General features: G+C 38.4%; 1 protein-coding gene across 16 annotated transcripts in view; it reads left to right on the forward strand.

Annotated features, from left to right (window-relative positions):
* TENM1 (teneurin transmembrane protein 1) overlaps nucleotides 1–15,307 on the forward strand; it is an 854,834-nt gene that overhangs the window by 621,431 nt on the left and 218,096 nt on the right. For 13 of the 16 annotated variants that reach the window (XM_080553265.1, XM_080553267.1, XM_080553268.1 and 10 more), the window contains one exon: nucleotides 7,430–7,690. The exons of 1 other annotated variant lie outside the window; for it this stretch is intronic. In XM_080553265.1, coding sequence (XP_080409391.1) covers nucleotides 7,430–7,690 — 261 coding nt within the window. Of the gene's footprint in view, nucleotides 1–5,619; nucleotides 6,151–6,832; nucleotides 6,920–7,429; nucleotides 7,691–15,307 lie in introns of all 16 variants that reach the window. 2 more of the 16 variants (XM_080553256.1, XM_080553259.1) reach the window with 2 other exon arrangements.

Raw genomic sequence — 15,307 nt, forward strand, 5'->3', positions numbered from 1 at the left:
GCTATGGTTTTATAACTCCAAAATTCATTAAAGGAGATATATTTATGAGTGCCTGCAATAGAAATTTCTCTTTAACAGACTCTGTGTAAAGGGAAGTATTTTACATCATAAAGCTGCACTTTAAGAACAGGGAAGGCATTAGCCAGCAATACTTAAGATGTATTTGAACTTGAAGGATTAAATTCCTGGCCTGTCTGATAATTATAATGTTTCTTTCTAAGTTAAACTGAGACCTACTGCATCCACATTGTATCTGTAAAAGCCTTATCTCTGACATTTTGCTAGTTACTCTTGAAAACGCGATCTCCAACATTGTAGATTTCCAGTCGTCTACAAAAAAGATTTTCCACTTCTTGGAAGAAAGAAAGTTTGTCCATGTCTTCCTAAAATTAGGATGATTACTATGCAAAATTTGAGAACTACATTTCCTTATACGTGTTGATTTTAATAGTAATTAAAAAAAAAATCCACTCTGAGAACTCCAGGCACATTTTTAAAATTGGTGCAGTCTACTCCTGCCAGTCTGCTTCTGCCCTATTTCTATGTTTGAAGAATTAGTTTGAAGAGACTTCGAAGGGTGTTTGCTGTGAGGCATGGCTTGGAACCTCATCCTCTGCTTCCTCTGGGGAAAGACCTGAGAAATAGTTTCTTTCCTTCTCGTAAATTTTACAAGCCTAAGAGTTTTGTGAAAGTGCAAACTTCTTTTGTAATCCCTTAGTTGCCTAATCTACAAATTTCATGAAATTTCTCAGTGTTATAGCAGACTCTGATTCCCATTTTAATTCTTCCATATTTGTTATTACTTTTATTTTTAACTTTCTAGCATCTCTGGTGGTAACTGGAGATTTATATAAGAAAATAAAGCATGGAGATAAGAGAATCATAAAATCATAGAATGGCTCGGGTTGGAAGCGACCTTAAAGATCATTTAGTTCCAACCCCACTGCCATAGGCAAGGACGCCACCCACTAGATCAGGTTGCTCAGGGCCTCATCTAACCTGATCTTGGAATGTAAGGAAAAGTTGAAATACAGTAATATAAAATGTGCAATACTGTACCTTTGATATACGTATAAAAACGCAAATGATATCTTCTATATGCGGATTATTTATGTGATTATTTTTTTTCTGAAATAAATGCAGCTGAATGTTTTGGACTGTGATAATAGTGTAGCAAGTGATAAGTGGTTTAAAAAAAATTAAAAATCAGTGTAAAGTGCTTTTGCAAATTATTTGATTTTTTTACTTCTTCCTCAATGATTTTCATATGAAAGGTTACTGAAGTTTAATGTCCTTAAATAATATTGTCCCAGGAAAGAAGTAGTGTGTTCTCAACATGGAAACTTCGACTAAATCAAATGTGAACACACACAGAAAAAAACATTCACTGAGTTGTCTAGCAGGTTATGTCACATGAATGACTTTATAAAACAGACTTAAAAATGTCTGCACATTTACTTCTCAAGTCCAGTGTACAGCCAGTAAACCATGGTGCTGAAGTGAGAAATGAGAAATTTTCAGGGCTGTTGAACACACTGAATTTAGCAGAGTGCTCAATAGCCCTCAAAATTTCTCATTTAGGAGGGTGCATATGTATTGCTCCAAAAACTGGACGTGAATTTCTCTCCCCATTTGATTTACTTTCTCCTCCCCTCTCTCCTTCCTCCTCCTGAGTATCTTTTGCCACGATTAGCTGGCCTTGCCTTCTCATTTTGAAGCATATGAAATGCACTCGCTGATTAAACTGTTGGTGGTAGTTCAAAGTGTGAAATTCACCACGTAGTACTGGAAAATCCCATGCCATACAGCAACCTCAATTACTGCATGTTTGGGGTATTTTTTCCCCTGCATTCGTATTATCACTCCTTCAGACATTAGCTTGGTAACTTCTGTGACTGTGATGCTATTTGTGTTAATGTATGTTATTTGACTGTGTGGAATTGCTTCCAAATTGGTTCAGATTATTCCCATAGGATCTGCTTCCTAGAGTGACATTCCTGGTATTCTCAAATAACCTCTAGTGTTGAAAAAAAAAAAAAAAAAAGCAGACTGGCATCAGATGAGTATTATATAACTAGCATATATAGTATAAACTTCCAATACACTGACATTTTTGACATTTTCTCCGTCCCTCAGAGCTACTCAGGCTCCCCCCAAGTTAATGCACAAAATTTCCTTTATAGTTTTGCATTAGCAAACATAGAGCAATTTGTACATTTCCATGTGGAGAACTGATTTTGTGTGCATTTGGGTGGGGAGATTTCTCAGAATAAGAAGAACCCTATACCAAGACTTAAGGATAAAATACATTTCTGAATCAATGATATTCAAGGAGACTTTTAAAATATAGAAATCCAAATGGCTTTATTAGGGTTCATACAAGGCATGCAATAGCAACTGGTCAAACTATTTCAGTTTATAATAATTGTCCATTTTTCTGTAAGTTCTTTCTCTAGTTAAACAGATAAATCAAATATTTTAAATAGGTATTATTATTTGTCATTTTGTTATTTATACTAAATTATATTTTTCCATAAGGGAGCATGGAAATTTGAAAGGATGGTTCTTTGTGCTCATCTCCTTTTGAACAGTTGTTTTTTTTTAATTATCATTTTAAATATTTATTTATTAAAAAAAAAAATAACTACTCCCCTAGTTAGTTTTTTGAAATTAATAAAATTCTTGGCAAACGGAAGCAATGTGGAAATTCCACAAGTCCTGCAAGTCCACTAAGGTCTGCAGAAATCCTCAAGTGAAGAGTGGAGCCCCACGTTGTTGGTACGTGCACCTGGCAGGTATGAAGGACAGTGAGATTATCCTGAAGGCGCCCTGGGATAAGTGCTTTGTACACACATGAAAATCCAGTTAAGATGTTAACTCTACTGGAAGTTAAATTAATGCTGTAGTAAGATCCCAAATAGTGGGTGGGTGTATCTGGAGAGAGAAGGCAGAAGTTTTCAGTAGCTCTTGGTTGGTAGGAGCAGTGTTAGAGCTGGCTGCCTGTTCAGCTACATCATTCTTGTTTCAACTTGAACTTCTTAAAGAAGAGCAAAGGCCCCATTGTCTAATGCAGTCAAACTTCTCTTTAACTGCTCCTCTCTGAAGATCTTTTTTTTTCCCCAGGAAAACTAAGTTCTGTAAAAGTAGAAAAGTAGAAAGAAAGGGATCTGTTAATTGAAACGCTGACGAGTTTTTGTAATGTACCCAGCCTTCTTTCCATTTTCTGTTCATAAAATATTTGACATTTCTTTATATTTTCTTTGTTTTCCTTTATATTTCTTTTATGTTTTATATCAATTTCTCTTAATGAAAGTCAGGGATAAAATACCTGCGTTTAACAGTTCAGCTACAATGGCTACAAAGCTCAAGAGTTGAATATTCTGATGTGATCTTCCATATACATTCATAACAGAAGCCTTTTTTTCCTCTTTCCACAGTTCATGCAAAAACTTGAATTTCGTATTAATGTTCCTTCATTTCTCTTGTGACTGTCTTTTTGGTAAGACTAAATCTTATCATAAATCCACTTGAACTTTATCTCCTGTGGAAATGTGTAGTATTTTAGGTAACAAGGTTAGATATGCAGGCTAAACCAGACACTCCTGGCACACTAAGTGCTTTTCAGAAAATGCAGCCCATGGGAGTTAAAATACTACAAAGGCTTGTATACTCAAGGAATAGGCTATTAAGGCAGTATATTGATTGGACTGTGGTTGGCTATGAGTTGTAGCATAAAAAAGTCACTTTATTTTTCTCTGCCAAAAAAATAGCTAAATACTGAAAATGCTAGCTGCTACATTTTGAATATATAGACTGAAGGGTAAATTCTGTGTTTCTTAAACATGTGTGATCTAATTAGCATTTGTGAGATTCACTGGGATGAATTTTCCCACTGGCATATGCAATTGCAAATGGCAAGACTGTGGGCTGCAGGCTGCTGGGGGCAGGCAGGCTGCCTCTGGTGGACATCCACGGAGGGAAGTGCCTGCATCCTTGCTCCCTGAGGGCCTGGCATCAGCTGACATGGCTCATGAAGTTTCCAGAGTATTTGCAATTACATGAAAGTTTCTTTGCTGCTGAAAATAAGTAAAAATTAGCTTTGAAGGGGAAGGAGGTTCAGAAGGTGCTTCATGAGATCACATGTTGTTATTTAGTTGACAAGGAGAGACATAACCTGAGAAAGCTGCTTTGCTGTAGTGCATCACAGAAATCTAAGTTTGAAAATGAGAATAAGGCTGCTTTTTGAGAGAATTAAATAAGTATTAGGGAATTGTTCCAGTGGAGGTTATTTCTGCAGTATGGGCCTCGACCAAAATGTAAGTGAATATTAAGTCTGGTAATTAATTCTTTTGGTTCTTATTCCATCCATGAGGTTATAAATAAGTGTGTTTTTCAATATAAGTATTTCTTGAGGTACATCAATAAACCATAATTCTTTGGGAATACTTTCCCTTCAGTTCTTATGAGGAGCACTGCAGACCTGCTAGTCTTCTTAAACACACTTGTCCAAATGCATTAGTCTAATTTACTTTCTTTGAATTTTATATGACTTCAGCAGATAAATCTTACCTTTTTTTTTTTTTTATAATATACTTCTTTAAATGGCAGTATCCATTTATTCCTCCTTTTTATGTTATTTGCTAAAGCGTGTGCTAACCATCAGAATTTTCTGTTGGAGTGGACGATGTGGACGTGACCCCTACGTGTGACAAGCTGGTGCCAGCCACTGGCCAGCACGATTTAGAGGGCAGAATGTGGAGTGACGCTCCTGTCACTTTTTTATAGTAGCTTAACTCATTTAAGCAGAACTTTAAATCAGTTATTTTACAAGGGAGCATTCACTCACTTTTTGTTAATAGAAAATGTTTGTGAACTAGTGGTGTCCACAACCTCCTCTTAAAAAAACAATTCAGTCCTGTCAGGGTGGAACAGCACCAGCCTGTTTATGGGATTCACTCTTTATTGCATTGATACTAGGCGCTGGGTTAGTCATCTAGCACCTTTGTTGGTTTTTATTTGGGTTATATACATGTCCTTTTTTGGATTTGGTCAAGAAAAATAAGAGTGACCACATACCATTTGGAACTGTACTTTGTATAAAGGTGGCTTTATTCATTTATGTTCTCAGACGGAAAGCAAAAGCTAGGAATGTAATTCAGCTGCGATAGTTGTGTCCAGCATCAATATCTGCACTGTTCGTGTCATACAAAAAATTGGTCCATGCTGTCTAATTAAACCAAGTGGAGCTAGTTCATTGTGTATATAATACATAATTAAAATGAGAGTTACAAGTTATTATATGAACAATGCTGCATTTAGTTATATCCAGTAACTTGCTCTGAGATGGCCTCTGTGTATGTGTCTCCAATGCCCAATGAGCTTCAAAAATCTCAGAAAAGCAAGGCTTTTCTGGAGACTGAATGTTTTGTGTTTACTGTCGTAGCCGCAGGGGAAGGAGAGTTTTTTCCAGAGGGTCTCAGTGGGGTTCAAATCTCTCTTGCAGGCATCTGGATAGGATCGAGAACCAGCATCCAGCATAGAGTCTCATCCCAACTGCTCAGTTTGCATTTGCATCCCCAAGTTCTGCCTTGAAACACTCTTCTTCCTTCCTTCTGCCAGGCAGCCCAGGGACGGTTTTGACAGGTCCCAGACAACATGAACGAGGATGGCATTGGAGACGTAGATCAAGAGATACTTGCTCAAATGCCAGCTGTTCCCTCTAGTGCAGAAACTGTGCAGCCACCTCCCAGCATCTCAGCTGCTTTCTCCTAACCATCTCCATCAAACCTCAGAGCCCGCGTCAAGGCGTTTGAAAGACTTGGAGACAGAGCTAGTGAAGGATTTTGCAGCTTCCCAAGTGGAGATCTGAGATCAAGTCCTCCTCCTGTGAGCCTGGAGAAGAGATGCGGGTACTGTGGAGGGTGCCGTGGCTGCCCTGGGGCGTGAGAGGAGCAGGAGCGGTAATGGTCAGTGCTGCTGCAATGGGCTGGCCCCTGCAGTAGCAACACCAGGGAGCCGGGATGACCTTCAGGGCTCTTGCACAGGAAAGTGAGGCCACGGCTACTTCTTTCTATTTGCTGTCCGCCCTTTCCCTGCTGTCTAGGAAACACATTGCAATTGCCCAAGCTCAAAGCCAGCCCATGTACAGAGGTAGATGACTTGAAAACTGAGCCACTTCAGTCTGTTATATCTTAGCATTTGGTTCGTAGGTTTGGTCAACGCCTTCAAGAAAATACCAGGGCTTTTAGTTATTTCTGAGAGCATGCTTAAAATAATAACCGTTCCTTTCACTGGCTGGTAAGTGGATTAGTTTGGCAAATTGAGGCTTTAGTTAGGATGACAGTAGAAGCAAATATTTGTCCTCAGTCTTTCTCAATAACCCTCGTCTCTGACGTTTCTTCTCTAGAAATTGAAAGAATACTGTATGTGTGTCTGATATTGTATTTAGTCTCTCAAGATGGCATCCCAGGTCTGATGTTCAATTAGGGAGTGCAGTTCTGTAATCCTTATTTAATTAGGACTCCTTGTCTGACTCCCTGGGAGTTGCATTGGTAATTGGATTCTCACAAGTGAGAATATGCAGAGGCCACCTCAAAGGAAAGTTATAATTTGCTAATGTGTCTTACTTACCTGTAGTTCTTCGAGAATGTTTCCTCTGCATATTCACATTATGGTTCCTGTCCACCTTCTGTTTTTCCTTGGATTGCCCTACAGTTGTGGTGTTTAATAAGAATAACTGAAGTATTGAGCACTGTACAACTCTCCCAAATCTCTGATCACTTGGTGTCATGAGATGGCACTTGTACAGTCCTAGTAGTCACTGCTCTTCTAGGAAGTTCCTGTAGTTCACCAGCACTGGAGAACCAAAACCCACTGGTGTGAATATGCAAGGACAGCACTCTCAAAGAGCAAGTCAATGGTAAGTAGCCTTTCTTTGTTTTCTGTGATTAACCAAATATTTCTGACATTATTTTGTAAATTCTATATTTGTAAATTCTCTGTGCTTATGATATCTTTTATCTTATGATAAAATCCTGTTAGCTTTCTGATTTGTGAGATTAATTTTAAAACTGTTACTTTTCTGACAAAAAACAAAAGTATCTGTATTTTTAAGGTTTTGATATTAACTCACTTCAGTTGTAAATTGATATGTTGCTATCTGTGTGTGGGCGTGTACACATTTTGCCACATATTTCTATCTGACAAAGACACAATTGCAGTACAGTATTACATACTTTAGAATTGCACTCTTAAAGAATTATGTTCTAGTAGATTAGATAGCAGAGTGAGTCATTGACCAAAAAAGGGTTCTAATAGTGTTAACAATATTAATTCTCAAAACAGATTCTCCTAAAGAACACCAAACGTACATTGTTTTTCACTTTTTTTTTCCTAAACACCTCTTGTGTTGTTGTTTTTTTTTTTCCAGACATGGAATTCTGTGAGACTCCCCATATTCTGTGCTCTGGCTACCAAACAGATTTACATGGTGTATCTGAGCACAGCTACCCAGTAGAGGTGGGTTCAGATGTGGATACTGAAACCGAAGGTGGAGCATCGCCAGATCATGCCCTGAGGATGTGGATGAGGGGGGTGAAATCAGAGCACAGCTCCTGTTTGTCAAGCCGGGCAAACTCAGCATTGTCCCTGACTGACACTGACCACGAAAGGAAGTCTGATGGGGAGAATGGTAATAAAGAAATGCATCGAATGTACTGATTAGAAGTAGTAATTCATTGAAACTTTCTTATTCTCCTTTCTCTTCCTTTCTTTTCTTTTTTTTCCCTCCTTCCTCCTTAGGTTTATATATTATATGAAAGTTGAAAAGACTGTTTAGTATTTGGATTGTGTTTATAGTGTAGATGGAAAATAAGACAAAAAATGAGATCAAATTTTTGTTAAAATGCATTATTCTAAAGAGCAATTACTTTCCTATATTCTCTGTTTTTATGCAACAGGGAGATTATCACTTTATTTTAGTGGCCTATGCATTAGGTTCTAAAATAAATCTATGCTGTATGCTTAAATCACACGTTTTGTGTGCAATCCATCCTGCATGTGCTGGCTTCTGGTTGTAGCTTGAAGTCTCAAGAGTTAGGCTAAGCCCTAAGATGCCTTAATCAACAGGGCAGGCTGAGCATATCTCTGTCAAATCTCAGTTCTATGTTCCTCTGGATATGGAGGGGGGATTTCTGGGTCAGTAGTACTTTTTAGTTTTTGTTTGTTTGTTTCAAGTATTCATTCTCTTTCGGGATTTTTTTGTTTATTTGTTTGACTTATGTTTTAGGAGGGCAAAACATGTATTAAATTGAGTAACAAGGGGAAAAGAGTCAAATTATTTATCTCAATGCATCATAATCAATGAAAATCTGCTCTCAATGTTTCCTTAACTGTAATAGTAAGAATATGTAAACAATTTTATCATCTTGATATCAACAAGCTTAGCTCATCTCTCAATTTCTGTTTAGTAGCTACATGTCAGAGTTGGACTCGATGATAAGGAATTGGACGTAAGGATCCTTGTGGATCCCTTCCAACTCAGGATATTCTATGGTTCTGTGTAGTTAATGTAGTTAACTAAGTGGTTAACCATGTTAATAGTTAAATGTAGTTAAATAAGTGTAGTTTGGTTTGTATGTTTGTTTGTTTGTTTGTTTTTACTGGTTAAGAGACCAGAGAAACAGTGAAAGTGGCAGATGACACTTCAGTGTTGACAGTGATATATTTTAGTAAGTTTGTAGTAATAACATGAAAGAGTTCACTCATGAATGTCCATTCTGTAGTTACAATATGGGGTTTTCATTTGTTAAATATGAACCTGGAAATATAATTTCATTTATATATCAATACCAATGATAATGTCCAATAGAGTTTCAAAGACAGTAGATTATCAGCATGAGTTTATTAAAAAAAAAAAAAAAAAGGTTATAGGGCACAACTCCTTTTTAATGAAATACTCATTTGAGGATTAAGTTTTCTGTGCTATCACATTGTATCATGTTGCAAGAACCAGTTAATCTTCAGATGGCACCCCCTATTTGCATGAAGATCAGCAGATGCCTGCCATCTTGTAGCATCCTGCTTCTGTAAAATTTTGTGTAGGAGTCATCCTCTGTAAAGTGTTGTTGTGTGGGGGGGTTGTTTGTTTTACTTTTATTTTTGTGTTTTCCTAAGGCATTTAATTTTTAGATGACGGTTGAAGGAATTGAATCTGGCTTGTCTAGAATCAGTTGGACTATGGAAATGGTTAAAGGGAATGTTATCTCAGAAAGGAATGTGCATGCTTTTACTCTTCAGACTAAGAAATGCACGTGGTCATTTATGTTTCAGGTGGCTGGGAATTTGACATACTGAATCAGGATTAAGCATGCAACCAAGTTATGTATTTCAGTATTGAATACAATGGTGCAGCTGGGTATTCATGATGTTTTGCTAGCCATACAAGTTGCACTAAGTATGTCAATCTTGCTGTAGATGAAAATTATTGTAGGTAGTAAAGGAAATGCTTTTGTTACCTTCCTCATCGTGCATTGCAGGATCCGTGGGTTAAGGGTTGTTAAGATGGAGACATAAGCATTAGGTTTCATCAACAAAGAATGGAGTGGTTTCTTCTAAATGCTTTTCTTACAGAATGAATTTAATCAATTTAAACACATTTCTTACATGACCTAGAATAGAACTGAGTGGTGTTTCTGCATGTAGCTTTACTGTTTGGATCTTTGTAAGCTTTATAACAAGTTTTTAATTAAAATGATTCTATGGGTTAGGTATTTGAATATAATTTTTAACAAAGCAGTTGGGAGAGAAAAGTGAATGCAAAATTAAGCTGGAAGAGAGAGAGAAACTGTGACCACAAGCTTATTTGAAATCTTAGTTGTCTTGGGGCAGGATAAAAACAGAGTGGGCATCAGTGCTTCTTATGGAGTTGAGTAATTATATTTATAGTCTTATAAGTTAATGTGGATAAATTTGAAGACAGTATTTCAAGCTATATTCATTTATATTGTGTAGACCTTCACAGGTAAGTTCACAGTCAAGAATTCTGATCCAGAGAGCAGCGTTTTCCATCTGGACTGGCACTCAGTAACAAAGCATTCTTTGAGCACAGACATTCTTAAATCTCTACTTAAATGAAGTAATAAATGACAAATCTTTCTCTTTTTATGCAGTCATTTGTACAAAGTGCTTTAGCAGAGAGCCACAAGTGCTACATTTATCCCTGTCAGCTACTGCTGTGAAAGTAGACTTTTCTTTATGCCAACCAGCAACTTCTGTGGTGTGAAACTGGTTGAGCACATTAGAGCAGTTGCTGGAAACTCACAAAATGCTGGATTCCGTGATACCATGCCATTGCTGTAAAAATAGATGTTCAGAAATTCTGGCTTTAGAACAGTTATCCAAATGGCATGTGAAGACAGTTAACTTGAAACGGGAGTAAAATTAACGAGGAAGATACAGTTGTTGCATTGTTTGAGAAAACTAATTGCTACTACTGTCTATATTTTGAAAAGGTCTGTTGATTTTTGCCGTGTTATTTTTTTGCTCTGTGAGCACATGTCTGGTACACATGCAGAATAGCTTCTCTGTGATGACACTAGGGCAGCCAAATGTGTAGACTCTGGTAAACCTGTTCTCAGGATTTTTTTTGCTTTACATTGATCTACAAATATACTTTCTCAAATTTTATTCTGTTAAGATATTCCTTGAGTTTTTCTTACTCATTCAAAGCTCTAGGCAGATGTTACTGTGAGAAACACTCCATAGCCAATAACTTAGGCTCAGGCGAGGATCTCAGTGAAGTAGTAATTTATTCGCGATTGCAATGGCGGGCGTCCCACAAGCAGGAGCCTACCTACTGGTTCCAAAACCAGTACAAGTGCACAAGTGCCTCCCCAGTTAGATGGTAGGGTGGACCGTAAGATCTTGCCTCCACAGTACCACCAGAGATCTGCCCTGGGGATCTCAAGTCTTGAGCAGTTTCCCGTCAAGTCCTTGGTAGCATTCAAGGTCCTCGTGCACAAGGCAAATTCTCCCAGATGCCGGGTAGCCCTCACACCCTGCCGTGAGAGGCAAGCTGTACGGTTACCTATAGCTGTAGAGAATGCAGGGGGAACCCTGATATTGCTATCACACAAGGAAGCTACTTGAAGGAAGTAGCTTCCTTGCTCACGCAAGGAAGCCCCTTGCGGAGCTACAGAACCGCAGATCAGGACTCCACACTTGCTTCGTACAAAAGTACGTCTCAATCACACATCACACATCACAGAGTCTCACCCGACCCCGAAGGCAATACTTAATATTTCTGACCTTGGTCTGTGCACAGAGTTACAGGATCAATTCTTAAACCCGGAGTGCCTACCTTCTTCCCTTCCCCGCTACTTCACGGATCCTGCCTCTTTCATCAGTCTCGGGCCCTCTGTCAGCTCTCCGCAGTCCGCCACCGCCGATGCACAGGACCGCTGAAATCAGCGGGGCATGCCTTCCTGCTGCTGCGGCGGTGGGGCTCCCCGGTAGGTGACTGGATCCCGGACGAGCTCCCAAATTCTGAGAAACACTCCATAGCCAATAACTTAGGCTCAGGCGAGGATCTCAGTGAAGTAGTAATTTATTCGCGATTGCAATGGCGGGCGTCCCACAAGCAGGAGCGCACCTACTGGTTCCAAAACACAGTTTATATACTTTTTGATGACAGGACCCTCCCCTGTTTCCCCACTGGAGTGGGTAATCCACATTCACAAGCTATCTGATGCTTCACAGACAATGCATGGCCTTCAGTTGCCAGCCTGTTAAATTTCAAATTTCTTTTGACTTTTTTACTGTTTGAAGTGGTAATGTTTCTTCACTTATCTGACTTAACACCGTGATTTTCACCTAATTGTTCTAAGGAGTCTGGTTGTCTGCATTTTACAAGGTCACCTGCTAAGTTTTCTTATCACTGTAAAAATATCTCAATACCCCATTCCTTACCTTTAAACAATGTAACTCTGCAAAAACAACATTTTTATTCCCACATTACCTGACGCAAGATATATCTGTACCTGCAGTGCTGTTTAGAGCAAAGATCAAACTCACTTAAAAGGGACAAGCTGAACTAACTTAAAAGGACTAAGCTAATCAGGATATAAGGAGGTAGCATGGACTGACCAAAATTCTTGTGTGGTTTGAGAGCCAAAAGTAGTATGATAAGATAATTGAATGGTTATTTGCATAGATCTGCTTGATATTGCTGTTACTACTGTGCAGACATAATCGGAAGATTGAATAAATAGGAATTATTCCAGACGAGACAAAAGCTGACCTGCACTGCCTTGAGCTTAACTTTTTTCTTTTTTTAATCTACCTGAGGTCATCAAAGACAGATTGTTTTTATTCCGGAGGTGCAGAATGCCAGTAGGTCTGTACTTACATCATTCCGGATGAAAATACTTGTAGTTCTGCAGAACAATTGTGTTCTAAAGAACAGGTGAACAGACAAAACACAACCCTTGCTTCAAATCCTTGGTCTTTGTGAGACCAGTGTTTTGAGTGGGTGTAACTAGGATCTTTATCCCTATAGGTATAAAAATGACCTGATGCATTTTTTTTAAATCTTTGTCAAGCCCCACGTGTCAGTAATCAAGGTATGTGCCTCCTCCATGAAGCCTGTTACTCTGAGAACATATATTTCTAACGTAGAAAGATGAACAGTGACCAGGTTACTTAAAAATGTTATATGTGGTAAACTTGAACCCAAATCTAGTGGAAAAAGTTAAGCATACTATACCAATAGTTAGTGCCATTAGGAAATTTGAGGTACTGGGTCAAAAAATTCTGGTTTTTAGTCTTTGGCCTACATAGTTCACAGTGCCTTCTTACTCCAAGTAGCTAATAGAGGTTGTCACTTTTCTCTTGAATGCACTTTGATCATAATCGGTGTGCTTTATCATGTTTTCTGACTATTCAAATAAGAGAATTTATGTGAGGATTATTTTCCTTCATAGACATACTGACTCTTGTCATTATCACTGTTTAAACATATTCTGGTTGTTTTGAAAGCATTGAACAGATTGTGTGAAAAACCAACATTCCCATTTAAATTAGTGTTGTCAAAGTTAATGGCAACTAATAATAGCCTATTAGTGCACAAACTGCCTGAGGCTTTGCCTGAGGCTAAGCAAAATATATATTAACGGCAAGTAATGAATGACCAATTTCATGGGGATCATTGCTTATCTGTGGTATAGTATAAATATTTCTATTTTAACTAGGAAAGTGCTACTCTGTGGTACGTGAATATAAATTCTGGACAGAAATGCTTCAAAATAACAGTATTAAAAACAGTTACTTTCTTCCATTGAAGAAGAGTGCATTTACCTTCAATTCACTAAAACAAAGGTATCTGTCATTGTAGAATATCAGAACATTCAGTTCAGTGGTTTAGTCTGCCAGAATACTGAGCTGGCATATTTCTTTTTTTTATTTCCTTTTTCTGGTGTAGAAGGTCCGGGAGAGGACACAACTGTGATCTACAAAAAGGGTGGTCTTGGAACATACAGCTGAAACTACATGGTATGACAGGGAACTGCATCCCTCTCTAGCTCGTGAGCTGAAAAGAAGACTCAAGTCCATTTTCTATCCTCTTCCCCACTGAATTGCTCATGCAGTTCTTGGGTTTTTGCTTTACAGGATGTCTGTGCAGATGTAAAGAAGTTTTTTTTTTGTTTTTGTTTTGCCACATCTCAGTTGAACTCTAGTAAGAAACTCAAGCCATTTCTCCAACACCACAATTTTTAGCCTATTTCAGGTTGTCAGATTGCTATAAGGTGCTAGGTTCCGCTTACTCCTGAAACAGACTTAGATGTGTTTATGCAATTAGATAGACTTTCTCTCTAAAGTAGAGAGAACCAGCAGCAGAGTGCTGGAGTCCCATTGTGAGAAACACTCCATAGCCAATAACTTAGGCTCAGGCGAGGATCTCAGTGAAGTGGTAATTTATTCGCGATTGCAGTGGCGGGCATCCCACAAGCAGGAGCGCACCTACTGGTTCCAAAACACAGTTTATATACTTTTTGATGACAGGACCCTCCCCTGTTTCCCCACTGAGTGGGTAATCCAGGTTCACAATCTATCTGATGCTTCACAGACAATGCATGGCCTTCAGTTGCCGGCCTGTTAAATTTCAAATTTCTTTTGACTTTTTTACTGTTTGAAGTGGTAATGTTTCTTCACTTATCTGACTTGACTTAACACCGTGATTTTCACCTAATTGTTCTAAGGAGTCTGGTTGTCTGCATTTTACAAGGTCACCTGCTAAGTTTTCTTATCACTGCAAGCATATCTCAATACTCCATTCCTTACCTTTAAACAATGTAACTCTGCAAAAACAGCATTTTTATTCCCACACCATGTAGTGTGAAATGCACCCTCTGACTTGGAGCTGGGTTCGTGTTCAATTCCTGTGGCTGCATTATTTTATGACACCTTGACTTTGGCTATAGTTCATGATAGCGTCTTTCAGATTTGCAGGCTAGAAATTAAGGTGTTACTACATGCTGAAATACCACTAGATTGATCATGGGATATAGCTTTAGAGTGCTTGAGGCCAGGGGATTTTTTTTTTTAATAACTTGTTTTTTTAAAAACAAAGCAAGAAAAAAATTGTTTCCTTTTCCCCACAGAAATTATTGGGAAGGCTCTTTCTCAACGTCAGTGTCCAGGATCAGATTCTAGTTGGTGTGATAAACTTTAATAATATCAATAATTTTAAACAGCTGACTGCAAAGGCAAAGTAAGATTAGCCATGTATAAGTAGAAGGGAAATGGGGAACACTGATGAGGTATTTGCCCGTGTTCACACAGCGAATCAGTAAGTGTCACATGGTCCCTAATTCTCAGTCCTGGGACTAAGTTTTGATTTGAAATATGCCAGCTTAAATCGTGCACAGCTTCACTGGCGTCAATATAGATCAATTCTGATGATATCAGAATTCGTTTCCTCTATTCTAGCTGGATAACACGCACTTTCCGTTATAAATCCATACAAGGCTACAGATCAAAGCTGAGTTTAATGACATAGAAACATGTAAGATTAATATTTTGTAAGTCACCCAAGTGTGTGTTTTGTACCTTGGGAGCAGTGGCCCGTTTAATAGAGCTTTTGCCTCTGCCTAAATCTTTGTGGGTCTTTCGCTTTGATGGCTGGGTAGATGCCTGACTTTTGGGCAAGTCACCTCTTTGCACTTCAGGCTCAGTACCTGTGTCTGTTAAAGGGGTAAAGATGCTCAATTAGTAAAAGAAATACTGGAATTGCTGCTGCTGTGTGAGAAGA

This window comes from Anser brachyrhynchus (genome assembly GCF_964034855.1).
Source record: "Anser brachyrhynchus genome assembly, chromosome: 13".
NCBI lineage: Eukaryota > Metazoa > Chordata > Aves > Anseriformes > Anatidae > Anser > Anser brachyrhynchus.